General features: G+C 47.1%; 1 protein-coding gene and 1 long non-coding RNA gene across 3 annotated transcripts in view; one reads left to right on the top strand and one right to left on the bottom strand.

The window, feature by feature from the left end:
• The first annotated feature begins 22,030 nt into the window (after window positions 1-22,030).
• On the top strand, window positions 22,031-24,496 carry LOC307222298. The gene is made up of 2 exons (XR_013841734.1): window positions 22,031-22,821; window positions 24,242-24,496. It is a non-coding gene; the product is annotated as an uncharacterized lncRNA (long non-coding RNA).
• The window catches only part of SPSB1 (splA/ryanodine receptor domain and SOCS box containing 1), a 36,362-nt gene continuing 32,913 nt past the window's right edge, over window positions 24,309-27,757 (bottom strand). For both annotated transcript variants that reach the window (XM_079987273.1, XM_079987272.1), the window contains exon 3: window positions 24,309-26,951. In XM_079987273.1, coding sequence (XP_079843399.1) covers window positions 26,824-26,951 — 128 coding nt within the window. In that variant the 3' untranslated portion in view covers window positions 24,309-26,823. The remainder of the gene's footprint in view (window positions 26,952-27,757) is intronic.

Here is a 27,757-nt window from a genome sequence, read left to right as displayed (position 1 = left end):
TTTTAATTAAAAAACAACAACAACAAAAACACACACCTGATGTGATAATGTGGAGAACTGAACTTAAAGTTGGAAAAATGACTAATATTGACAGATTCACCATTCCCTGGCATTGTCCTGTATTACTTGATCTTGCTTTCACTGATTCCCAAAAACATGACAACTCAAAGAAAGAACGGAAAGCAAATAACTTTGCCTCTCCCCGCCGGCAAAAAAAAGTCTGTTTCCTTTCTTGATGAATTTCTAGGAATTCTTGATGCTTCCTAGGAAGCATCTCCAAGCAATTTAACAATAGAAATGTCAATGATAAAAACCATGCATAAAACAAAGCCTGTTTGGTGCAGTGGTTAGAATGTTGACTAAGACCTGGGAGACCAGGGTTCAAATCCCCATTCAGTCAAGAGAAGCTTATTGGGTGACCTTGGGCCAGTTGCTCACTCTCAGCTGAAGCTGCCCTCACAGAGTTGCTGGGAGGATACAATGGGAAGGAAGAAGAAACATGTGGCGGTGGCGGATAACTCATTCCGAATCTGACCAGACACAGGTTAGAGCTCAACGTCGAGCCTACCAAGTGGCGATAGCGACGGCGAAGAAGAATTTCTTCACCGCCTCTATTGCATCTGCAGAAAACAGCAGCAGGAGACTTTTTCAGGTGGTTCACAATTTAGCGGAACCACCTGCAACATCGGGGCCCAGTACATGTTCTCCTGCAATGATTTTGCAAAGTATTTTGCAGATAAAATCGCTCAGATTCGGGAAGAAGTAGACTCCACCATGGGAGCAGGGCCGGGGCGGGAGAGTGCTAGAGTTTTGTCTAGTCAAGTTGAGTGGGATCAATTCCAATCTGTTACCTCTGAGGATGTGGACAGGCTGCTTGGACGAGTGAAACCAACCACCTGTCTCCTGGATCCTTGCCCATCCTGGCTTATAAAAGCTAGCCGGGAAGGACTGGGCGATGGGCTTCGTGGGGTGGTGAATGCTTCCCTCCATGAGGGAGCCTTCCCAGACCCACTGAAAGAGGCGGTTATAAAATCGCTTCTTAAAAAACCATCTTTAGATGCGGCCACGATGGCCAACTATCGCCCAGTCTCAAATCTTCCATTCTTGGGCAAGGTGATTGAGCGAGCGGTTGCTGAACAACTCCAGGCAAGCCTGGAAGAAGCGGACCATTTGGATCCCTTCCAGTCGGGATTCAGGCCTCATCATGGGACTGAAACTGCCTTGGTCGCACTGGTTGTTGATCTCCGGCGGGCTAGGGACAAAGGTGAGAGCTGTTTCCTAGTTCCGCTGGATCTCTCAGCGGCGTTTGATACCATCGACCATAACATCCTTCTGGACCGTCTTGAGGGGCTGGGAGCTGGGGGCACTGTCATACAGTGGTTCCGCTCCTTCCTCCTGGGCCATGTTCAGAAAGTGGTGGTGGGGGATGAGTGTTCAGACCCCTGGGCTCTCACTTGTGGGGTGCCTCAGGGTTCTGTCCTCTCCCCCATGCTTTTCAACATTTACATGCAGCCGCTGGGAGAGATCATCAGGAGGTTTGGGCTGGGTGTTCATCAGTATGAGGATGATCCCCAGCTCTACCTCTCTTTTAAATCAGAACCAGTGAAGGCGGTGAAGGTCCTGTGTGAGTGTCTGGAGGCGGTTGGAGGATGGATGGCGGCTAACAGATTGAGGTTGAATCCTGACAAGACAGAAGTACTGTTTTTGGGGGACAGGGGGCGGGCTGGTGTGGAGGACTCCCTGGTCCTGAATAGGGTAACTGTGCCCCTGAAGGACCAGGTGCGCAGCCTGGGAGTCATTTTGGACTCACAGCTGTCCATGGAGGCGCAGGTGAAATCTGTGTCCAGGGCAGCTGTTTACCAGCTCCATCTGGTATGTAGGCTGAGACCCTATCTGCCTGCGGACTGTCTCGCCAGAGTGGTGCATGCTCTGGTTATCTCCCGCTTGGACTACTGCAATGCACTCTACATGGGGCTACCTTTGAAGGTGACTCAGAAACTACAACTAATCCAGAATGCGGCAGCTAAACTGGTGACTGGGGGCAGCCGCCGAGACCATATAACACCGGTCTTGAAAGACCTACCGGTACATTGGCTTCCAGTACGTTTCCGAGCACAATTCAAAGTGTTGGTGCTGACCTTTAAAGCCCTAAACCGTTCCAGAAGTCCGTTCTTAAACCAACACCGTTCTTAAACTGAGGCATGCTTTCCCTAATGAGGCCTCCTGCCACCGGTCCAGTATACCTGAAGGAGCATCTCCACCTCCCATCGTTCTGCCCGGACGCTGAGGTCCAGCGCCGAGGGCCTTCTGGCGGTTCCCTCATTGCGAGAAGCAAAGCTACAGTGAACCAGGCAGAGGGCCTTTTCGGTAGTGGCGCCCGCCCTGTGGAACGCCCTTCCAGCAGATGTCAAAGCGATAAACAACTACCTGACATTCAGAAGACATCTTAAGGCAGCCCTGTTCAGGGAAGTTTTTAACGTGTGATATTTTACTGTATTTTTGGTTTCTATGGAAGCCACCCAGAGTGGCTGGGGAGGCCCAGCCAGATGGGCGGGGTATAAATAGTAAATTATTATTATTATTATTATTATGTGCAACACTTTGAGCAATTTGGTGGGAAGATGGGATATTAATGTAAAGAATTAATAACATTTTAGGTAGGTCTGTTTGAAGAGGGGTACATACCCATTTCCTTCATGCATACCTGGTTTTGACACAAAACTTTCGCCCGCCTACTTCACCCAAATTCTATGTGTGTGCTCTCCCTTCTTCCTCCTTGGTTGAATATATAAGGCACAGCTTTCCAAACTTTTCATGTTGGTGACACACTTTTTAGACACACATCATTTTGCGGCCCAGTAATTCAGTTTTACTAGCAAACCAGAGGTTAAACTAACCCCTTTCCAGCCCCGGGAGGAGAGCAGGGAGTCCTACGCACTGCAGCCGACACACTAACATGTCGTGATACATGGTTTGAGAAACTCTGACATAAGGTATGAAGTGAACCTTTAGATATTGTTAGACATCTAAAGTTAACTAAACAGGAACATTGAATATAGCAGCTTCCTATACAGTGGCACCTCGGTTTACGAACTTAATCCGTTCCAGAAGTCCGTTCTTAAACCAAAACCGTTCTTAAACTGAGACATGCTTTCCCTAATGAGGCCTCCCGCCGCCGGTGCCCTTCCACTGTTCAGATTCCATTCTTAGACTGAGGTAACGTTCTCAAACCGGAACACTATTTCCGGTTTTGTGGAGTTTGTGTACCGAGCTGTTCTTAAACCGGACTGTTCTTAAACCGAGGTATCAGACAATTGGTCTGCCTAGTTCAGTACACGATCCACTGACTGGCAGCTGCTCTCATGTGAACATATGAAGAGCCTGCTGGATCAGGCCAATGGCCCATCTGATCCAGTATTCTGTTCTCACAGTGGCTAACCAGTTGCCTGAGGGAAACCCATATGCAGGACCCAAGCACAAGAGCACAAGAGCACGCTTCTCTCCTGTGGCTTAAAGAAACTGGCACAGTGGTACCTCGGGTTACATACGCTTCAGGTTACAGACTCCGCTAACCCAGAAATATTACCTTGGGTTAAGAACTTTGCTTCAGGATGAGAACCGAAAGTGTGCGGCGGCAGCACAGCAGCACAGCAGCAGCAGGTCCCATTAGCTAAAGTGGTGCTTCAGGTTAAGAACAGTTTCAGGTTAAGAACAGACCTCCGGAATGAATTAAGTACTTAACCCGAGGTACCACTGTATTCAGAAGCACTACTGCCTCTGCCTGTGGAGGCAGAGCAGTGTCATCATAGCTGGTAGCCATTGATAGCTTTATCCTCCATGAATTTGTCCAGTCCTCTTTGAAAGCCATCCAGGTTGGTGGCCATCACTGCCCTCCTGTTGCTTGTGAGTTTGTTTGTTTTTTATTTAAAAAAAAGCAGATTCTTCTATTGTGGCATAGCCTGACGTTTGTATTATAGGAGGCAGACATCTGAAAGAAGGAGTTGGCCTGCACAGGGTTAAGGAACACAGACAGAAGAGGATGGGAAAAGCTGAACTAGCCAAACTCCAGGTGCTGATTATTCAAAAATTTCCATCCAGACAGTTGGCTCCAGTCTATCCTCTTTCCCCTATGACTTGGGCATTCAAGTCCACAAGCTTTTCTCCGGAAACCCTGAGTAACAGACACCTGCTTGGATGCTTCATTTTCCATCCTTAGTCAACCTGGTGCCCTCCAGATGTTTTGGACCACAATTCCCACCAGTCCCAGCCAGCATAGTTAGGGGAAGGGCTGATGGGAGCTGTAGTCCAAAACAACTGGAGGGCCCCAGGTTGGGGAAGGCTGCTCAGTTGCCACTCCCTGACATCCTTGCCAGCTGAGCAAGTCCTCAGGAAGGGATTGGGCATTGTAGAAAATCTGACTTTCTGGATTCACTTCCTAAGCATGAGGACATAAGAAGAGTCTGCTGGAGCAGTCCAGCAGCCTGTTCTCACAGTGGCCAACCAGATCCCCCAATGGGGAATCAGCAAGCAGGACCTGAGCACACTCTTGAAGTTTCTAGCAACTGGTATTCAGGAGAATACCGCCTCTGATTGTGGAGGTAGAGCACCGCGATCCGAGTTAGTAGCTATGGACAGCCTTAGCCTTCAAGAATTCGTCTAATCCTCTTTTAAAGCCATCCCTGTTGGTGGCCATCAGTACCTCTTGTGGAAGTGAAGTTCAGCTAGGCAGCTGTGTGAAAAACTCCTTCCATTCATCTGTCCTGAAACTCCCAACATGGAGGTTCTTTCGTCAGCCCCAAGTTTTAGTGTTATATGAGAGAGGGAGTGGGGAAAAACTTTTATCTTTCCACTTTTTCTAGACCATGCATAATTTTATGCACCTCTTTTCATGTTGTCTGTAACTCACTTTGCAAGTCACCATGACCTGCTGATTGTCAGGGTTTCGTGCATAGTGCTGTGCTTTTTTATTTTTTAATAAAGGGTGGCATTGTGAAATCAAGTGAGTAATAGGGAGTCTACCACCATATCCTTCATTGCTGGAACCAGGGTGCAGAATAATAAAACTCTGCAGAATAACTAATGCATACTACCTCAATTCAGTTTTGCAAAAATGTATACAGGTTGCAGAATTTTGATTGCCTGGGTGCAGAATTAATTTACTTGTTCTGTTACTTTCCCAACAGATGTCTGAGTCCATCTCAGCATCTCAGCAGGAAGAATGAGCTGGGGAATACCTCTGAGATGTGCAGAGAGCCTTTCCTTCATACCTAGATCAACCCCAGCCTAAATGGCAAACCGGAGAACAATGGCACAACACCTCCTATTTTACAAATGGGGCACTGCTAGTGCTTCTGAGCACGTGCAAAGGACATTTCCCCATATTACCAACTCTCTTCTAATAGTTCCTGCACACTGCGGGAGAAATAGGAATGAGAGATGATCCTTCAACAGCATCTCAGTATGTCTCATTTGGAGAACAACCCAAGGTCTATTATTTTACAAATGAAGACCTTGTGTCTCTGGTCATGTGCAAAAAACATTTCCCATATCACCAAGGTACCTGTGAGCTGCTCTTGTGCATTGGGGGGATAGAAGTAAGAGACGACCTTTCAAGGGCATACTAGCTTGGAGAGCAATTTAACCCCTCTCATTCTACAAAGGTGCCACTGGTACCTCTGAGCACGTGCAAAGAACATTTTGCGTCTCACCAAGCTTTCGTTCATTGAGAGGTGGGGATAAGAGACAAGGGTGATCTTTCAAGGGCATCTGGCATGTCTCATTTTACAAATCAGGTGCTCTTCACCCGCTGGGGGCCACCCCCACTCTAACAAGGATCCTGGTCAGATGGCCTTGCCTTAAGCGAACAAAGGACAACTTCTTGGAGGGCCTTCTTTTCCTGTCTGCTCCAGTGACATTGACCATAGCCTTGCTCACTAGGCGATTAAACAGGGGGATCATTTGCCGGCAAGCTATAAATAGGCCACCAGGCCGGTGTCACTGAGTCTGTGTGTGTTACTCACAGCTGGTGTGTCAGCCAAAGTTCTCCAGTCAGGAAACGAAAGTCCCTCCCGGCTCTCGGCTCTTCCGCGGCCCTCTTCCCCTTCCCGCCTCCTTCCTCAGCAACCCTTTTCCTCTGTACCTTGAGTCCAGAAATGCAAACATCTGCCAGGTGATGGCCTAGGCCAGACCCCTTCTTCTTTTGCAGTGGGCTGGCAGGATTCCATAGGAAGCACAGGAGGAGATTAGCTGGTGGTTGTGACTGAAGGGACAACCCTGAGAAGAAGGAGAGACAGAACATCATGAAGAGTCCTGCAGGATCAAGCCAACGGTCTGTCGAATCAAGCATCCTGTTTCCCACAGTGGTCAGTCAGGTGTCCCACAGGCAGGGCATGAAGGCAACAGTCCTCCCTTCCTGCTACATAGGAAACGGCAGTGGTCCATCTAGCTCAATATTGTCTACACTGACTGGCAGCAGCTCCCTGGGTAATCAGACAGGGGCCACAGCCAGCCCAACCTGGAGATGCCGGAAATGGAACCTGGAACCTTCTACATGTAAAGCAGGGGGAGGAGGTAGCGAAATTGCCCAGTGATGGTCATTGTTGTGCCACACCAAAACCACTGGTGTGAATGAAATTGAGGGTGACATGCCAACATATTGGTCAAAAAGCCACAGTTCCATAATTCCACAGTGAAAGGAACAGAAGGGCTAGCATTTGTTAATCCATTGCTCCAATCAACATGGTCAGCGCAAACTGTGGCAAATCCTGGCCAATTCATTGGACCACAGTCAAGGTTCAATTTTGCTGAGGTTCAATGAATGCTGGTTCACTGGCCAAGATTTGCCATAGTGTGCACTGATGTTAACTGAACCAACAGCATTATAATCAGGAAAACTGATGCCATATTCTCCATATACACCCTCAGTTGCCTCTACCTGTCACTGGCTTTGCCTGTCTTTGGGCTCTCTGCCTTTCGCCCTACCATTCCCAACAAGCACCAACCACTACTGCATGAGGGGAGTTGTAGTCCAAAACATCTGGAGGGCACCAGGTTATGGGAGCGAAGCTGAGATAGATCTCTGGTAATCTGACCCAAGATAATGTGCTTGTAATGTCATCAGTCAGTCTAAAGAATGACATTGTCAGAGTCAGGTTGTGTTGACCTTGGCAGCCAGCTATCTTCTTCATCACTTTGTGGGCAGGCGGCTTCCAGCCCCATCTGCCTGCACCATTCTGCTGAAACCACATGCACACACATGCGAAAAAAAGCCAGGAGAAACACACACACACACACAACCACCCCAAAGAAAACCAAGGGCAGATGTTCTTTCTTCCCTTTCAGAGCCTGCCACACAGCTGCTGCAGCTTGTGGTTGGGGTGGGTTAGTCAGTCTGTCTGTCTCGGAGTCAACGTGTGAGACGCTGAGGTTGCATTTACTGGAAATGAAGGCCAATTTGTGGCTGATTGACTCGGCTGATACTTAAGTGTTTTGCAGGAAGGATTCACAACTCAGTGGCAGAGAATATCCTTTGTATACAGGAAGTGTCCTAGGTTTGATCCCCAACATTTCCAGGGTCTGGGTTTTTTAAAGGATTTTGGGGTGCATCCTGGTTGGCATCCATCTGTCTCGGGAGACAATGGAGTAGAGTAGAGGGGGTGAAGTCAAACCATTGGAGAGTTACAGCGCCTGCTGTGGCTGTAGACACTGATACAGGGGAGATATGTTTTGTTGCAGGCAGGGCAGATGAAGGTGTCCTGTTGTGCTGATGCAGGTGTACTATGCTGTTTCTTATTTCTGTGGTCCTTCTTCCTCTGATCACTGTTATGGTTAAACGTCCTGTCTGTCTGTCTCCAGGCAAGGGATTCCCACAGAGTGGGGGTTAATATTGTCAGCTTTCATGTCACATTTGCAGACATCTTTGTATCACAGAGTTGGTCTGCCAATGGGCCTGGTGCCTGAAGCCAGCTCCCCATACAGCAGGGTGCATCCATACTGCAACTATTTTGTGGGAGGCTTTAAAGCACATACTGGAAATTAAAGTTTGCACAGTTAAAAGGCTCAGTTTCCTTTCTCCTCCTGTGATGAAGCTGCATTTTAATGTTTTAATGTTGTATTTTAATCTTGTTTTAAGTTGTATTCATTCAACTTGTTTTTATTATTAGTGGTTAGCCGCCCTGAGCTCGGCCTTGGCTGGGGAGGGAGGGGTATAAATAAAATTTATTATTTATTATTATTATTAGGGTGCTTAAGAGCATAAGAATATAACAATGACTCACCTAGTCCAGCATCCTGTTCTCACAGTGGACAATCAGATGGCTCAGTGGGAATCCCTCATGCAGAATCCAAACACAACAGCACTCTCCCCTCCCATGTTTTCTGCACTTGGTATTCAGAAGCATTACTGCCACCAGTTGTGGAGGCAGAGCACACACACATATGCCCTACAGTCATGACCACACACTATTTTCTTTTGTTTTCCTGTTGCCACAATTGTTCAGTACTATCTGCACTGACTGGCAGCAGCTCTCCAGAGATTCAGACAGGGGACATTCCCAGTAGTGCCTGGAGATGCTGGGCATTGAAGCTGAGACCTTCAGCAGGCAAAGAAGATGCCCTTGCAATGAGATACAGCCCTTCCCTTCAGATAGACAAATGTAGGAAACTGCCCTATACCAAGCCAGGCTCTTGGCCCATCTAGTTCAGTATTGTGTACATCAACTGGCAGAGGCTTGCCAGACTTTCAGAGATAGCGAGTGTTTCCCAGCTCTGCCTGGAGATGCCACAGATTGATCTTGCAACCTTCAAACCAGAGACTGAACTGAAACACAGCCATCCTTAGAAATGCGTGCTTCTCTGAATTCTGCAGTGCAGTTCTGCAGCCAAATAATGTGCACAAAAATGTACATACTATGGTAAAGTGTGCATAAAAATACACATTATCCTTGAAAACAATCTAATAAATCGAACAATTGCAAACTGATATGGAAATGTGGGGAACGGAACTTAGGCATGAAAAAGTGGACCAATTTGCTCATCTCTACATTCCACCAAATATAATTTTTGTTATAGGACAGCTTAGATTAGAATCATTAGATAGAAATATAGCACCCTGCCCAAGGTCTTACAGCAAGCCACTGGCAGAGTTCAAAGGAAGGGGGAGGAAAGCACTCAGACACTTCAGGCTCCAGAAAATTCCTTCCTTCTCTGAAGCGCTGCTTCCTTGTCCTACAAACCAGGCCGTGAGATCAGCCACCGGGGAAAGCGCCAGACCAGTAGGCTGCAATGAGTACAGTGTGATCGCTATCAGTGCCTGTAGCAATTAACAAGTCCCTTTGCCCTTGTCGGGAAGCAGCAAATCCAGAGACGCCTGAGGGAAGTGCCAGGAATGGACACCAGCCCCTCAGCACCGAGCCTGCTCCCCACCCCGCTTCATGCCAGGATTGTACAAGCTCTTTGCAAAGGTGTCATAAATCTGGCAAACGACTCTGGCTGGCTCGGGCAGCTCCCATTCCCATGCACAGAGAGCCTTGCTTCAACAACACAGGTCAGGGCCTTGTCCTGTGCCAAGAAGCCAGAGCACATGGGGGTTGCATAGCAACTCCTAGGCACATTGGGCCTAGCGGCTTCTAAGTCAAGTGGGAAGAGACGAGTGGCAATTTTAGAGGGGTGGAAGGGAGGGAGGCAAAGTGGAACATTATAGGAGAAGGGGAACTTTTTTCCTCTTGAGAAATTGTGTGTGTGTGTGTGTGTGTGTGTGTGTGTGTTTTAGTGTGGGGGAATAGAAGGGAAGTGAGGAAAAGCTTTCCCTCCTTAGGAACATATGCAGTTATCCTATATTGAGTGAGTCAGTCAGTTTGTCCACCTAGGCCAGTATTGTCCACTCCAGGGATGGGGAATGTCAAGTCCGAGGGCCAGACTTAGGCCTCTCTATGTGGCTTTCACTACTCTCCTTAGATCACACCCTCTCCATTAGCCAAACCCCTCTCCGCCATCCTTTTGCAGCTCCCTTAAGTGTTTTTGCCAGACTCCTCCCGGGGTCCCGGATCATCATACTTCAGCCCACTAGGACCTTCCCCTGTGTCAGAATTCTCCAGCTCCTGTGTTTCTTCCAACTCCTCCTCCAAACACGCTCTCCACAATGTCTCCACAGGACTCGTGACAGAGCCGAGCCTGACAAAGCTTCCTCTGGTTTTCATCTACCTGCAGTGTGGTCCTGATTAACTGCGGCCAGCTGTGCCGTCTCCACAAAACCATCTGGGCAACACTGCCGGCAAAGCCACCGTCTGCCTCGGCTTTGTGACAATGGGCCACAAAGAAGTCTGTCCGTGCCTCTGACAGGAAGCCTGCAAAGCTTGCTCCGAGGTGTCTGCGAAATGACGCCTCCGTGGTCTCTCAACATGGGGAGGCTGTTGGAGGAGGAGGAGGAGGCAGAGATCTGCAAAATGGAGGAAGTTGGGTAGGTTGGAGGAAGGAAAGAAGAGGCCAGGAAAGCAAAGAAGCAGAGAAGGTGGAGGCAGGAAGTAGGGGAGGCAGAAAACCTCTCTCTCTGCTAGGGACCGTTGGCTGATAGGATTATATGGCCACCAACTTAGATGGCTTGGACAAACTCATGGATAAGGCTATCAATGATGGCTCTGTTCTGCTTCCGTGCTTCTAAATACCAGTTGCTGGAAGCCACAGGACGAGAGAGTGCTCTTGTGCTTGGGTCCTGCTTGCGGGTCTGCCACAGGCATCTGTGAGGAAAAGGATACTGGTCTAGGTGGGCCATTGGCCTGATCCTGCAAGCACTGCTTATTTTTCTTAAGTTCTTATATGGGGACCAGAAGGAGTACGGAAGCTCCTGCCCTCCAGATGTTACTGAAATCCTCCTCCCATCATCAATGACCATCCGCCATGTTCGGCAGAGATTATGGGGACTTTTAGATCACTGACATCTGGAGGGTCACATGCTTCCCACCCTTGCTTCAGAATAGCCCAGTGGAGAGTACAGACCCTCCAAGTGTTTCCAGGGATTTGATTTTCCCGATTTCTGATTTGATCCTGGAATGTTCCACTTTTCCTTAGGATGTCCCTATTTTCACTGGAGAAATATTGGAGGGTATGGAGTTATCTGACCCCCCGAGCCGTCTGAAGGCAATCCTGTATAGGGAAGTTTTTTAAAAATGTTTTATGTTTTTATTATGTTGGAAGCTGGCCAGTAAAATTATCATTATAGAAGGGGACATCCCTATTTTCATTGGAGAAATGTTGGAGGGTATGAGAGTGGGTGGCAGGTTTGACTAGTGAGGTGCCCCTTCTGAGTCCTGGGGCCCTCGGGACTGGAATTGCTACTACTAGCTGAACAACCGCTGGGAACCAGTTCTCTAAGAATAACTTTTTAATGTATATTTTCCAACCTGTGCAGCCTACTAAAACAGCACAAACTGTTTTCTTTTCATGTGGTTTCAGCTCCAATTTGTTGCAGTTAGAGGGATTTTCCATGCCTGCATTCCTTTGCTTTTAAGAAAGTGGGAATTCCCTCCACCTCTTCCTCTAACACTACACACACACACAAACACACACACAACCCTCTACTTTTTAGCTTGGATGGACTTTGGTGACCGCATGGGGTGGGCAGTACCAGAAACCAGGCTCCCAATGCAGAGGTCTGGCCTAACTCCTGTCTTGGTAGCTTAACTGAAAACCTCCTGGAATTCTCCCAGATTCCCCAAACAGGTTTCATCTCAGTAAAAGAAATCACATACCTGGAGCGATTCTGCAGCCATTACGCCAGAACGAAAAAGCTGGGCCAGTTCAAACAATTTCAAGTTCTTCTAGGCACAGAAGTGGGTCTTGCTTTCTTCACAGCATCTTCTTGGTCATCTAGCTCAGTACTCTTGACCCTGACTTGCTACAGCTCTCTAGCATTTCAGATAGTATACATTCCTAGCCCTACTTGGAGATGCTGAGGATTGAACCTGGGACCTTCTGCATGCAAAGCAGATGCTCTACCACTGAGCTACAACCTTTCCCTTGAGATGTCCTTTGGTAATATGCCCTCTGGTGAGCTGTAGAACAAAATCAGCTGCTTGAGGCAATTGCCTGGTGCATTGTGGGAAATTAAAATGGAAGCTTGTCAGGTTCCAGCTGCCCAGCACTGACATGGCCAGGGGGGCTGTGTTATTTAATTTATTATGGTTGCATTTTTATCACCAGAGAGAGGAACATTTGTGGCTTTTTATGTTCTTTTTTGCCTAAAATAACTCTGCTGGCTTTGGAAACTGCCATACCATTTACTGGGCCACTGAGCCTCAGGCAGCAAAATGTATTGGGCCAGTCCCATACTCGATGTAGCATCAGCCTGAGGCATTGTGGGAAATTAAAATGGCAGCCTGAGGTGCTCACTTGGAGTTGCCATATATGGATGGAGCCGGAAAGGCAAAAGTGGGTGAAAGAATGAATACAAATTTTAATTTTTGTAGACTAGTTTCGACAGACACTCAGCCACCCTTCTCAATCCTCCATCCAAGCATGTGAGAGGCATTACTGGCTTTCAAGAACACATTCCCAACCAGGCAAAAACATTAAGGCTTAAACTGCGCTATATATTTAAAGCAATATCATGCCACTTAAAAAAGTCATGGCTTTCCCCAAAGAATCATGGGAATGATGATTTGTTAGGAGACTGCAATTCCCCTCCCAGAGCTGCAATTCCCTAGGAAGAGAGACCGACTGTTAAATAACTGTTATGTACTGAGTTGAATAGGATTCAGAATGCAGCAGTCTGATTGGTCCTAGAACAATAGAATCCAGAATGCAGCAGTTTGATTGGTCCACAGGAGCCACCCAATCCAGCTCTAGGTGGAAGAGAATCCACAACCTGATTGGCCTACAGGAGAATCCCGGAATTAGCCAATCACGTGGGGCCCATTGTGTAAATAATGTATATAAGGCAGACATTCTGAGGGAACTTCCATTCCTCCTCACCACTATGAGCTGAATAAAGAGCTTGAAATCCACTCGACTCCGAGTATATTTCAATAACTCTGACAATTGTTGCTCTATGATGGGAATAGGGATCTAACAATGCTCAGCGCCCTTGACAAATTACAGTTTCTATAATTTTGGGGGGAAAGGCATGAGATTCCTTCATAGCAGGGGTTTGGAGTAGATGACCCCTCAGGTTCCCTTCCAACTCTACCGTTCAATGATTCCATGGCTGTTTAAAGTTGTATGATACTGCAGATGAGGTCTAAAAGACGGTGTAGAACAGGGACAATGAGATGTGTGGCCTGGGAGAGTCCTGAGGGCCAGATAGGGAGGGTTTGGAGGGTTGCCTCTGGCTCCCCGGACATGAGGCCCCGCATTCCCACCCCAGAATGACACAACATTAGAAAATTCAACTACTGTAAGAAATTTAAATGGTGACCTTCCTACACCCAGGAGTCAAACAGAGGTTTTGAAATGTTAAAAGGTGGTGCTTGCTAAACTGAAGTAATGTCAATGTACTTTCACATGCCATTTTGGGACACCTGGCTATAGAACAATCTAGGGTCTGCCCAAGGGCTAATAGGCCTCTGACAACATGGGACTTGGCCAAGCCCTGTGAGGAATAGGAATCTAATCTCTTTCACACTTGCTCGGTGGTACGTGCGTGTTTTTTTGTTTTATTTTTTATTTTTTTCAAAAAAAGGAAAAGAGGCTCCAGCGTGGTTGAAATAACTCTGCTTACTGTCGGCCGTCCAAGAACAGCGAGGCCTGCTCATAAAACAGTCTCTCACATCAGTGTGGTTTTGGCGTCGCTAGGCAACGAGATATACAAAACACACCATCTCACAAGGGGCACTGTAAAACCTTATATCCCCCTCAGAGCTGGGTTTCATCTGAAGAAATTGTATCACCTAATTAGAATGGAGTTTGGTTCGCTAAAGCAAAAGTTTAGAAAGATCTCTTCTCCCAAACTCTTCCGCTAACGCTGGTTATAATTTTAAATAGCAGCAAGATTTGGTGCGGGGTAGGGAAAGGGGAAGAGATGACTGAGGGTTTTCCTTAACATGAAGGTAGCGTCCTATCAGAAGCATCACAGGTGATTTCCACTCACCTCACACAAAAAAACCATGATTTGGAAGGCAAAGTCATTTCCTCACACTGCTCAAAGGAAGCAGGTGTGGGTCCATTTTCCTTGGCTTCATAACTGGTGAGAGTAGCCAGCCCCCAAGAGGGAATGTGAGGAGAAAAATCTGTTCAAAATGGTTTTGCCATTGATCTTGCTGACCCTGCCTGTTTTTCCTACAAAGGGAAAAGGGGTTTTTTATTTTCACAAACCGCTTTTCATTTTTGTTTTGTCCTTTTTGTCCTCACCAAGGCATATTTAAGGCAAGCAGTATCGCAGCTTGTCCCAGGATAGTCTAAGGTGACAGCTTGATTCAAACTCTATAATATTCCAGGGGTGGGAAACTCTATCTGGTCAGTGGGTCAGATTGGAATTTCTTCTAACCCTTCAGCAGGTTGGCAGGACCTGTCAATCACTAAGCATCACAGTTATATCAGTTTGCCTGCACAGTTTGAAAGCAAACCATGTGGCCAAAGGCAAAGCCCACAAACTGCCAATGACCAGCTGCCAGCTGACTGGACGTCACTGCTTCTTGTGGAAGCGAGTTCCATAGTTCAACCATTTACTGCAGACCAAGATGAATGCAAGATGCATGCTCACTGTGGCATAACCTCACCAACAATTCAGAACAAATGCTCAGTACAGGCCAGAAATAACCTAACCCCTGTGTACACTTTGTGTAAGCAAATTAGGATGATTTCTCAATAAATTGCTTGTCTGGTGAAGCGCTATGAAGCAGCCAGGTTGGCACAGAGGAGGCTTTGCTCCAGCAAAGGCTTCCGCATCTAAATGAGAATGGGAAGGGATTACTCACTGTTTGTTCCAAACTCCGTCACCATTTGGTCTGGGTGATTATGATGGCTCGGTGCCACCTGGGCAGATTCTCTCTCTCTTTCTTCTACCATATGGGCTCCTTTCCCAGGCACACCTGCCTGCCAGTGCACACTGGGTACCTGTCATTCCAGAATTCCCAGAGCTTCAGTGTGGATACAGTGAAAAAGCCTCCTTGAGACCCCTGCATTCACCTGGATCATCTGCCTCTAAATCTGGTCCAGAGACCACCTTCTCCTTTCCTTCAGATCAGGCCAATGACACATCCAGCCAGATACCTGTGAGAAATTCTTGAGGAGGATCTGATCACAAGAGCATGCTCTCCTCCTCTGATTTCCAGAAACTGGTACTCAGAAGCATTGTTGCCTGGAGGCAGAGCATAACCCTCAGGTGTGGTAGCCCTCAGCCATCTCCTCCACAGAGTTGCCTAACCCTCTATTAAAGCCATCCAAGCTAGTGGCCATGGCTGCCTCCTGTGAGAATGAGTTTCATCGTTTAACCATACGCTGCACAAAGAAGTACTTTCTTTTAACTATACTGAATCTTATAACTTTCAGGTTCATTGGCTGACCATGAGTTCTAGTGTTAGAGGAAGAAAATGGGTTGTATCTAGCTAGCAATGTCCATTAATTTCATCAGGTCGACTCTTCAGTAGACCTAAAGGAAAGGACCCCTGACAGTTAAGTCTAGTCACGAATGACTCTGGGGTTGCAGCGCTCATCTCGCTTTACTGGCCAAGGGAGCCGACGTTTGTCTGCAGACAGTTTTTCAGGGTCATGTGGCCAGCATGACTAAGCCACTTCTGGCGAAACCAGAGCAGCGCACGGAAACACCGTTTACCTTCCCGCCGAAGTGGCACCTATTTATCTACTTGCACTCTAACGTGCTTTCGAACTGCTAGGTTGACAGGAGCTGGGACCGAACAATAGGAGCTCACCCTGTTGCAGGTATTCAAACCACCAACCTTCTGATCGACAAGCCCAAGGCTCAGTGGTTTACACCACAGCGACACCCGCGTCCCCTTCCGTAGACCTAAGATTGGATAAATCCCTTAGGGGCAAATTCATAGAATCTCAAACACACAATGAAGCAAAATTGAAAGGGGGGGGGGATCCTCTAAACGGGACTAGGAGACAGACAAGGAAGTCTCTTCCAGGATGACAGAACAAGGAAGGTTAAAGTTCAGACAGGGAGTATAACAGCAGTATCCCAGACTATTGTTCGGAGCTGGACAGCAGTCCCTTTCCTCCTGCCAGGTGTAACCTGGATAATTCATAAAATTCATTACAATAACACACACACAGCCCAGCCTCTTTTCCCCAGCTGACACATGCCAAAGCAATTCTCCTCCATGTCGCCAGCAAGGGAGGGAAATTATTGCATCGGCTGGAGCTGAGCTGTTTTCCTGCCCAGACTTGACCTCAGCTGGGACAAGACAACTTAAGAGAGACCCAACCAAGCCCTTAGAGCAGCCTCCACCAATCTAGGGTGCCCTCTGGATGTTTAGGACTACAACTCCCAGCAGCCTCATCCAGCCGCCAGTGAAATCAATAGAGGTAGACTACATATTTTGTGGCTACTAAAATCTGTAATGGCTGCCAATCTCCTACTGGGCCAGGTTCAAGTGTACTAACATATAAAGTACCCATGCAACATGGGACCAGGAGGCCCAGCAGATCACTGCATTCTACAGGAAAGTTTCTCCTTCAAATGTCTTAACATATCAGAAGGCTGTCTCACAGTAAATTGGAAGCAGGGCCTTCACTGTCTCTGCTCCTGTTCTGCGGAACAGCATCCCTACTGCGATGTGACAGAAGCCCGATTACCTGTACTTTCCAGGAACATTTTTGTTTTGACAAACTGGCTAGTGTTTTCTTTAAAAGTCTTGGGTGTTTTTAAACCCATCTTTAGTTGTTTTGATTGTATGCTTGTAAATTGCCTTGAGACTTGCATGAAAGGCAGTTCATTGTATTATTAATATTAATAATAGGTCATCTCCAACTAAATCCTGCTGGCTGCAGGTCTCCAGGGTTTCAGACAGGGCTCTTGCCAAACTCTAGCTAAAGGTGCTGGGGATTGAATATGGGGCCTTCTGCATGCAAAGCAAATGCTCTTATGACTGAGCTTCTGCCCCCTGTCCCTTTGCACCCCATCACAACCAAAGAGCATTTCAAATTTCAGGACTGTTTCAGAGGCCTTTGGTCTGATCCAGCCGGTTTGTCTTATGTTTTTAACCATAATGCCTATGTTCTAGCATAACATAATGCCTATGTTCTAGCAACACCAGTTGCTAGAAACTGCAGGCAGGGAGAGTATGGCTTGCAGGGCTTCCTATAGGCATCCAGTTGACCACTCTGAGAACAGGATGCTGGACTAGGTGGGACTTTTGTCCGATCCAGCAGGGCTCTTATGAGCCCAGGCTTGCATACACACAATCCATTTAAAGTACTTGGCTCCCCTCAAAGAATCCTGGGAACTGTAGTTTGTTAAGGATGCTGGAAACTGTATTCATATTAGGGGTGAACTACAGTTCCCAGGGCGTGGCGCGGGTGGCGCTGTGGGTTAAACCACAGAGCCTAGGGCTTGCCGATCAGAAGGTTGGCGGTTCGAATCCCTGCGACGGGGTGAGCTCCGGTTGCTTGGTCCCAGCTCCTGCCAACCTAGCAGTTCGAAAGCACATGCAAGTGCAAGTAGATAAATAGGTACCGCTCCGGCAGGAAGGTAAAACGGCGTTTCCGTGCGCTGCTCTGGTTCGCCAGAAGCAGCTTAGTCATGCTGGCCACATGACCCGGAAGATGTACACCGGCTCCCTTGGCCAGTAAAGCGAGATGAGCACCGCAACCCCAGAGTCGTCTGCGACTGGACCTAACGGTCTGGGGTCCCTTTACCTTTAGCTTTACAGTTCCCAGGATACTTCTGAGGGGAGCCATGTGTTTTAAATGTATGATGTCTTGGCAGCCTTTGATTCTATATGAATGGGCTAGAAGCTACCTTATATCCAGTTGTCAATCACACAGTTTAGCACTAACCATTTCTAGCAAACCACACTCTCTTGTGAGTAAGGACCCTTAACTTTGGAAATGCCTTGTGTTCTATTTTTAAAAGTAAACCTTTGGAACATCTCCCAAATCAGCACACACACACCAAAAACTTTTACTATGTGCATGTCTTCTTAGAAAGCCCTGGTCAGATTTCTCCCGGGGGAGATCACTGGAGTTCGGTGCGGCTACAAGGCAGGGCCGCGGTCCTAGGATCAGGGCCAACTGACTTCCTTAAAAAAAGAAAAAAACACAACACCCTGTTCTCAGGACATCAGATGTCAGAGTTCAGCGCTAACAGGCAACCGGAGGCTCGTTGGAAACAAAGGCGGAGAGGCTGGTGAGAACATAAAGGCAGACAAGGCTTCGTTATATAAATATCACATGGCAGTCCTCTCCAGAAATGGCGTCCAATCCATTTTCTCAAGGTTTCAAAGAGGACTGCAGGTGGTTTTCACATTACAAAAGAAAAAAGGCCCGGCCTTCTCCAGTTTGGTTTCCTAAACTTCCGAGAGTTGAAGGACGCTTTCATCCACATTAGAAAATGCCTGTACATGAAGGCTTGTGTCCAACTAAGGCCAGATTCACACACACACATTTAATGCACAATGCTTCCCCTAAATAATTTTGGGAGCTGTAGTTTGCTCAGGGCAGGGCTGGCCCAGAATATTTTGCTGCTTCTGGCAAAACAGAAAATGCCATCCATGGTCCCCTCCTTTTCCACAGCCCCCATCACCTCTCTCCTCTGCATCTGCCCGCTGCAACAGACACTGCCTCCGGACATGCGTGCCACTGCTGGGCACACATGGAGGCAGATGTGGGAATGTCCAGTGGCCATGGAGGCAGAAGGTAGCGGATAGTCACGGTGAAAGCCAGATCTGCCACCTGAGGCAACTGCCTCTCCTTGCCTCATGAGTGGGCCAACCACAATTCACTGTGCTAAGAGTGATTAGGAGGTCTCTATGGGGGACGCGGGTGGCGCTGTGGGTAAAACCTCAGTGCCTAGGACTTGCCGATCGCATGGTCAGCGGTTTGAATCCCCGCGGCGGGGTGAGCTCCCGTCTTTTGGTCCCAGCTCCTGCCCACCTAGCAGTTTGAAAGCACCCCTAAGTGCAAGTAGATAAATAGGTACTGCTTTCTAGCGGGAAGGTAAACGGCGTTACGGTGTGCTGCGCTGGTGCTGGCTCGCCAGAGCAGCTTTGTCACACTGGCCACGTGACCCGGAAGTGTCTCCGGACAGCGCTGGCCCTCGGCCTCTTAAGTGAGATGGGCGCACAACCCCAGAGTCGGACACGACTGGCCCGTACGGGCAGGGGTACCTTTACCTTTATCCCCCACTCAGAGAGCATTCCCAGAGCGGTTTCAGTCCCTTTCCCCAGGGCACTCTGGGAATTGTAGCTCTGTGAGGGGAATAGGAGCCTCCTAACAATTCTTAGCACCCTTAACAAACTACAGCTCCCATGACTGTTCAAAGTGGCGCCCTAGAGCTTTGAATGTATGGTGCGAATGTGTCTCCTGCCTTCATTTTTGTCATAATGACACACACTGCGCTGCTATCAGACCACTTCGCAGAAGAGGACCCCCATCACAAGTCAGGGACAGATTCCGCCAAACCATCCCTGAACTTGCTGATCCTTAGCAAGCTGTTCCGCTCAAAAGATTACAAAGTGACTTGCAACATTACTGGGAAAGAGCAGGCGAGGGAAACAGGAACAGTCTGAGCCAAGGCACCAGGAATTCCAAAGCTTGAGGAGAGGGTTGTGTTTTTTTGTTTTAAAAATGTGTGCATGGTTCCCCCCCCCCCTTTTTACTAAACAGTAAGCAAGCTGTAAAACACACAAGTCAGACAAAACAGTTGGCTGCGGCTTCAAATAGTTCTCTGTCTGAAGGGCGTCGCAGGCAGCGAGAGGCTTGTAAATCAAAATGGGAGCAGGGACAGGTCCAAAACTCAACCGCCGTAGATGGGGCAATTTCTTCTTCCCCATCTCCCTACACAGTGGAAGAAGGACAGGGTAAGAATATAAGAAAATAGATAATAAATCAATCCCCACTCTAAGTAGATCGTCAATCCTCTCTGCACTTTTTCTGTGAATCGGCTCTTCCAAATCCAGGTCTACGCCACCAAAAAGTATTCCTAGACTGTCTTTCCTATTTATACAATTCAGAAATTGCTTCTTGTGTAATTTTGTCCTGCCCCTACATAACCAGCTTCGTAGGGAGACCAGCACCCAACTTCCTGAGGTGCAAGGTTTCCAATGATCAGGGAGTTTCAAATACAGGATGCTCCACTGGCACTCCAAAATGATACCATTCTGAAGTATCCGTAGCAAGTGGTAATTCTGAATACAGTGGTACCTTGCTTCTCGAACTTAATCCGTTCCTGGAGTCCGTTTGACTCCCGAAACCATTCGAAAACCAAGGTGTGGCTTCCGATTGGCTGCGGCAGCTTCCTGCCCTCAATCGGAAGCCACGGAAACCACATCAGACGTTTGGCTTCCAAAAAATGTTCGCAAACCAGAACACTCACTGCTGGGTTTGTGGCATTCGGAAGCTACCGTAATTTGTTTAGGAGCCAAGCTGTTTGAGTACCAAGGTACCACAGTATGTACTTTGACTTTAGAGATAAATTACATAGGACTAGGGCTATGGTTGATAAGGGCCTGAAGGATCATAAACACTACTAGCTGCCTTTGTTTAAATGAGGGTTGTGTGTGTCATAGAAGGTGTTAGTGCAGGGGTAGGAAACACTTGTGGCCTGGTGGGCCAAATCTTTATCTCCCCCTCCCCGGTCAACTTTGACAGGTGGTCAGTGTCAGCCACCTGTCAATCATCTGACATAATGGCAAAGTCAGGTGACTGGTAGGCAGGCGGCCTCACCCACCTGTCAAAGTTGACCTGGAATAAGTCCAATGATGATGTCAGCTAATTAACGGGTGTGGTTGAGAGAGAAAATGGTTTAATGGACCATATTGGGTCTACAGACCAGAGACCCCCCAACCCTGCTCTATCTCACTGAATAAAATGTGAAAACCTCACAGTAGTGTGAGCTTACGATGCAAAAAGGGTAAAAGGTCACATCGAAGCCCCCTCTCCACCTGTTCCTTAACCTGATCTTCCCTCTCTATTTTATTATCTTTTTTTATTCTGGTGGTGTAATAATTTGTTTGCCCTTGATAAGCAGGCAATCCGTTGCAGGGCAACACATCCACACTTGGGGCCAATACAAACAAACAGTTATCGGAAGGGGAAGATTGGCTAGGTTGAACTAATATTGGCTTTCTGATCTCCAGCACAATCGGCAATGAAGACGCTTTAAAGAATTCTAATGCAGCTGATTGGATACCTCCCCCTAACCACAGTGTTACCCATAATCTTCAAGTTACATAATTGAATGGTTAAGTCGCCTATGCAACTAGGAGGTGAATTAGTTAAACAAGTTACCCAATCAGAACCCAGGGGGTGGAGTCAGAGAGACTATAAAACCAGCTCTGTGAGGGGCGAAAGGGGAGTTCGTTGGGAGTTGGGTGGTTGGTTGGAGTGGGAGTGAATTGGGATAGAGTCTGTGGGTAGGTTGAGTTAGTGTAGCGAAATAAGCTGAGTCAGGAACAGTTAGGGGCTAGGAAGACAAGTAAATATCTGAGAGGTGGTTTAGTGAGTGAGGAGCAGGTAGTGGAAGTTATAGGTCTGGATAGGCACCCCATGATTGTAATTGACCGATACCGTTTATGAAACCACACGCTTGTTAAACTGCAATAAATAAACAAAAGTTTATGTTCCAATTTAACCCTCACTGGACTCAGTATTAGTTACAGATAGGTAGCCGTGTTGGTCTGCCATAGTCAAAACAAAATAAATAAATAAATAAATTCCTTCCAGTAGCACCTTAAAGACCAACCAAGTTAGTTCTTGGTATGAGCTTTCGTGTGCATGCACACTTATCTGAAGAAGTGTGCATGCACACGAAAGCTCATACCAAGAACTAACTTAGTTGGTCTTTAAGGTGCTACTGTAAGGAATTTTTTTATTTTGTTTGGACTCAGTATTGTCCCAGGTAGGGCCTGGGTGGCGGCAGCGAGAAATAAAGTGGTGGCGCAGGGATCAATAGACGGTGAAACGTCCGGGGACCCTGTGTGATCGCCACACTCACCTAGTAACCCTAGCGAAGGGATCGAAGAGGGATTTGCCCACCCATCCCTGCAGCCAGGCCCCTTGAACTTAAGTGCATCAACTGACAGAAAGGAAGGAGAACGCTGCCAAGGGTAAATTCCATGCACATGACTACGGGGAAAGTATTGAACACCACATAAATGGGGGGGGGGAGAGAAGAGAGGAAAAGGCGGGGGGAGACTCGGCCCATCAGGAGACCCATAATTCATGCCTGCCTTGTCATGTTTCAGGTTCATGAGGCGTTGCAAGGATATTCGTGTGTACACACACACACACACACACACACACACACACACACACACATATCCCCGCTGGCAGATCCATCCGGCCTAGCTAATATGCAACAGCCCTTTTGCGAGAGCATCAGGCCAGGCTACGCAGTCCCCATGACGGGTCTGCAGGGTTGCCATGGCGACGTACATAAACACCAAACTGCAAGGAGGTCATTTATTTCAGCTGCTGGCTACAGCTGGCTGTTTGGGTGTCTGGAAGCCAGCATGGACAAAATATTCTCCTTTCCCTCTTCGACTTCCCCCCACCCCAAAATAATAATAATATATTTTTTTTTAAAAAAAAAAACTTTTCTCCTGAGGCGGTTTATGGCCTAGCAAAACCCGCATTCCAGCAGCAGCCGTGAAGGAGAATGGAATGGATGCAGGAGCTGATTTTTTTGCCCACATATGGTCTGAGATGGTGGGTTTCTTTTTTTTTGAATTTTTTTTTTATCCCCTTCCAAGGTACCTGCTCCAACAGGAACCGAGTCTGATTGATACCACCTGCAAAGCTTAAATATGCAAGCTTTGCAATACTTTTTTTTGTGTGGTTTCCTAGAGCTTTTTTTTTTTGAAAAAAAGACCAATGCAGACAAGCCGCAAGGTAACACTGGAATATGTAGGGAATTTTTAATACAATCATTAATTGCCAAATTAGGGCACTTTGGGGTAGCTTTTAAAAAATAAAAACAAAGTCCCCACTGTTTGCTGGTACCATTTTGAGGCTCACCTTTTTGCTATAATTATTGCATGCATTTTATTATTCAACTAAGTTTTAGAGCAGACCTATTCAAATGAACCCCTTTTTATTTCATTTATACACTACCTTTTCCTCCAAGAAGGTCAAGATGGGACACATGTTCCTCTCCTCCCTGTTTTATCCTCACAACAACCCTAAGAGGTAGTTTAGGCTGAGAAATAGTGGACTGGCCCAACGTCACCCAGTGAAGTTCATGGGTGAGGAGGGTTTTGAACCCTGGTCTTCCAGCTCATTTTCCATCACCCTGTTACAACACACTGGCTCTCATGTTAGTTAATTTAACGAGTCTGCTCTGAGGAGGATTAGCATTGAATACAACCCTTTTTACACAGAGTTTCCAAACTTCTGAGTTCTCAGCCCGTTTCAGTGGTGGTTTCCTTGTTGTGGAATGCCCTCCCTAGGAAAGTATGCCTATACCTCCATCATTATCCTTACCAGCTTTCAGGAGGAATTCGGGAACATTCCTGTTTCCCCAGGCATTTGGTGGCTGAAGAACTGACGCTTGCAACCCTGAGTCCATTGGATAGAAGAATGGCCTGTATCTGCTTTTTGGCTTTTAAAAATTGTAATGGGACGCAGGTGGTGCTGTGGGTTAAACCACAGAGCCTAGGACTTACCGATCAGGAGGTTGGCAGTTCAAATCCCTGCGACGGGGTGAGCTCCCGTTGCTTGGCCCCTGCTTCTGCCAACCTAGCAGTTCGAAAGCACATCAAAGTGCAAGTAGGTAAACAGGTACTGCTCCAGCAGGAAGGTAAACGGCATTTCTGTGCTCTGCTCTGGTTCGCCAGAAGCGGCTTAGTCATGCTGGCCACATGTTGGCTCCCTTGGCCAATAAAGCGAGATGAGTACCGCAACCCCAGAGTTGGCCACGACTGGACCTAATGGTCAGGGGTCCCTTTACCTTTAATGGTTTTTAGAATGTTCTTATTTGATTTTGAATGTTTTTGCTTTGCTTTTGTTTAAATTGTGTATCTGTTGGCCACTCTAGGTTCTTTGGGGAGGAAAGGTGGAATACAAAATTCATTCAATCAATCCATTCAGTCCAGAGGTCACAATATGCATTTTTCCTTCCCCACTGCAGGATCGCAGAACACACAGAAAACTCCTCTTAATTGTGGGGCCCATTTGAAATGACAACTACTACTGTCTCAATATTTAATAAATTTTTATTTTTAAATTTGGTTATTGATTATCTACAGTCAATGGGGGATGGAGCGGGTGGGACTAGTGAGAGATTTAAAAACCGTACAAGCCAAATACACCAAGAGGTAAAAGGGGAGATGGGAAGGGTGGTAGAAGATTAGAGAGAAACAAAAACAGGAGAAACGAAGAAAAACACACCAAAGAGGTGATGAGGACAATTCCCAGTGTCAGTGGAAAAGACACAAGTAGGATTGGTTTAAAAATCCTCGGCTCTGTACACATTAAAATCCTCTGTGCAATTTGAAAAAGTGTCCCACTTATAACAGTTGACTTTAAAAAGGGAGGCACGTCAAGGTCGCCTCCCAAATCCAAACTTGGCACCAGTTCTGTGCTTCTTAAAAACTAGGCTATTTTCATTTTTAAAAAACCCTACAGCAGCATTTCTTTAAAAAACAAACAAACAAAAAACCCCCAAACAGTCCTCTTCTATACAAAGGGGGGAACCCCCCCCACAAAAATATATTAACATTTTCTAACAAATAAGCTCATTTGTACCTATACAGAACACACCTGACACAAGTATGGTGAGGGTGGGAAAGTGAGAGGCAGATTTATTTTCCTCCCCCATAATGGAAAAAAAAATTGTGCAAATAAACCCCTCTGTGATGGCAGTTCAGAAGCTTTTTGGGAAAGGCTTTCAGGTTGCTCGGATAAAGGAGAACATTTGCTCTTCTAGATGAAAACCTTGTGTGCCTTGCATACGAAGGATGTACTCTTGAGTCTTCAAGGACTGTAGTGTTCACATTGACACTTCCTGCCCTGCACCAAACTGGGGCATGTTTTCTCTCAACAAGATTCAGCTCATTCTGTGCTAAGGTCAATCCATAGCTGGTACTCTAGGGCCACATTCAAAACATCCACTTTGACTACTAGGATATGACTTTCAACAATCACGGCTTCCCATGTCCCCCACCAGAATTTTGGGAACTGTAGTTTATCGAGGGTGCTGCAAGTTGTTAGAAGACCCCTATTTCTCTCCCAGAATGAATTAACCATCATTCCTTCTTCACAAGGAACTCTGGGGATTTTAGCTCTATAACAGGAATGAGGTGAGCGGGTCTTCTAACAACTCTCAGCCCCCTGAACAAACCACAGCTCCCAGAATTCTTTGATGGGAGAGCTATGACTGTTAAACATGGTAGCATCGTGCTTTAAATGCACGGTAAGAATGTAGCCTGACAAGATAGCTGTGTTCAGGGACAGGGTGAGGCCAAGATGGAGAATTCTCTTTTGACGAAAAAATAAAATCTGATAGGAGCAATCACTACAAAGAAAACTATAGTCATTGGCTTGGCCAAATCTTTCTCCATATCCCACCAACAGGACTGGAATGACAATGGTTGTGACCAACATAATGTGATGGGAAGGAGGGCTGGCTTAAGAAAGCAGGAGATATACCCAGGCATCACCAGGATTTTAAATCAGGGGTGGCTAAACTGCGGTCCTTCAGATGCTGCTGGATGACAACTCCATGCCTATTTTAAACCCATTTTACAGGTCAACTAAACTAAAACCAAGACTTGGCTAAAGAGGGGGAGCTGATGGGAGTATTGCCAAGGAACTCAAGGCAAAGCCAGTCTAGGAGAGCAAATTCTTGAGACTTCATCACTCACAACCACATCCTAACCCAAGGCGGGCTCTCTAGCTGTTTCACAAGCAGGTATGGGGAACCAGTGGCCCTGCAGATGATGGTCGACTCCCAACGCCGATCAGCTCCAGCCACCGATGCCAGCGGTCAGGCATGATGGGAGCTGTAGCACAACAACATCCAGATGACCCACAGGGTCTCCAACCCTGAGTTACTGGAGCTTCATCCCATGCTAACCCCCCATATCTCCAACTCCCAAGCTACAGGTTCAAGTGAATTCCCAGAAAAAGAAAAGAAAGGCAAGCAATTTGAGTGGTCTGAAGGCAGAGGCCAACACAAAATCAAAATTAAAGAGGAGCAGGATTCGCATACAGGGCATAAGACATTTCTTTGACACCCACAACGGCTGCCTATTCCAGTATCGTTTAAAAACACATGTCCACACGGAGCAATATTTTTGGTGTCATCATCTTCTCCTTGAAGCGTTGCTGGGCAGGTTTTTTTAAATAAAAAAACGAAATCCTCAGGTCCGTGGCAAACCATCTTGTACCCCCATCTGAGCACCTGGTACCTTTAATTCCATCATGTTGACTTCTTGCAACAGAGATCTCTGGAGGGCAGAACATGGCTTTTAAGTAGGTTGGGCTCTTCGAAAGGCATGTATTGTAGGTTTCTCTCCCTGACCCCCTAATTTGGCATAGGGAGAGGGAGTGGATCCAAGCTGGGATCGACTGAAGCAGATTAGGAGAGTGAAAGTTTGATGTATGTCTATATATATATTTAATATCCAAGAATACTGTAGTCCACTCAATCCATCTCTCTCTTTTGCTTCTTGCGAGAGTGTCTGTCCATCCCGCCCCAAAATGAGGGGGTCATTGATAGAGAAGGTAGCTCTTCAGGGATTCTGGCAGTGGCAGTGCGTGGATCTCGTTCAAGCGGTCCTTGCCCAGGGCAAGGCGGACGGAGCGCCGGCAAAGGTCCATCAGAGGCAGAGGTTCAGCTGCAGGAGAGGGGGAAAAGAGTGCCAAAGAGCATTAAGTGCAGTGCTAAGAATTAAGAATGTACGGTACAAATTTTTTTCTTCAGTTCCCAGCACTCTTCAACTACAATTATTGTCATAAGCAGCAGTACTGATCTAGTTGGTCCAACCGTCTGACTACAAACACAGCTCCGTTAGAGCCTCGGTACAGGACTACATGTCTTGTTTAATACAGACACACTGTACGCGCCTGTCTCTTACAAATATTCCACGACAATAATGTTCTCCAAATGTTAATAAAATGAAGAGGATTTCTTCAAGCAGCCTGAAATCTGGCACGGAGCACCCCACACACTGAATGCCAGAAGTTGTCCAAACTTCAGACAAATCTGTTTTGTTTTGTTTTTTAAAAGAACCCAGCCAAGATACAGCAGTTTAAGAAAACCACGTCCACCCTTCTTCACCCAACACCGTACACAATTGCGCTCCTGTGGATGTGGAGCGCGTACATAGGCCCCAGGTTTTGCCACATCTGCCTTCCACTAGCCTGGCTCAATCTCTCTTGAATGAAAAGATACTTCCTGCCAGATCTTGTTCTAACCAACAGCCCTGGCCTTCATAAACACTGATACCCTAAGCTGGATCTTCAAAATCACTTGCACGTTCAGTTCAGCATGAAGCAAACCCTCTGGTGTCATTCGTCCAATGTTGCAGAATCTTCTCACAGAGATGGAACAGGTGCCCTCAGCAACTTTCACACCAGAGGTAGCCAATGTGGTACACTTCCAGGTGCGGTTGGACTCCGACTCCCATCAGTCTTGGCCAGC

The sequence above is a fragment of the Podarcis cretensis genome, assembly GCF_951804945.1.
Source record: "Podarcis cretensis genome assembly, chromosome: 8".
Lineage (NCBI taxonomy): Eukaryota > Metazoa > Chordata > Lepidosauria > Squamata > Lacertidae > Podarcis > Podarcis cretensis.
Note: the sequence above shows the minus strand (reverse complement) of the source record. Positions and strands in the feature narration are given on the sequence as shown.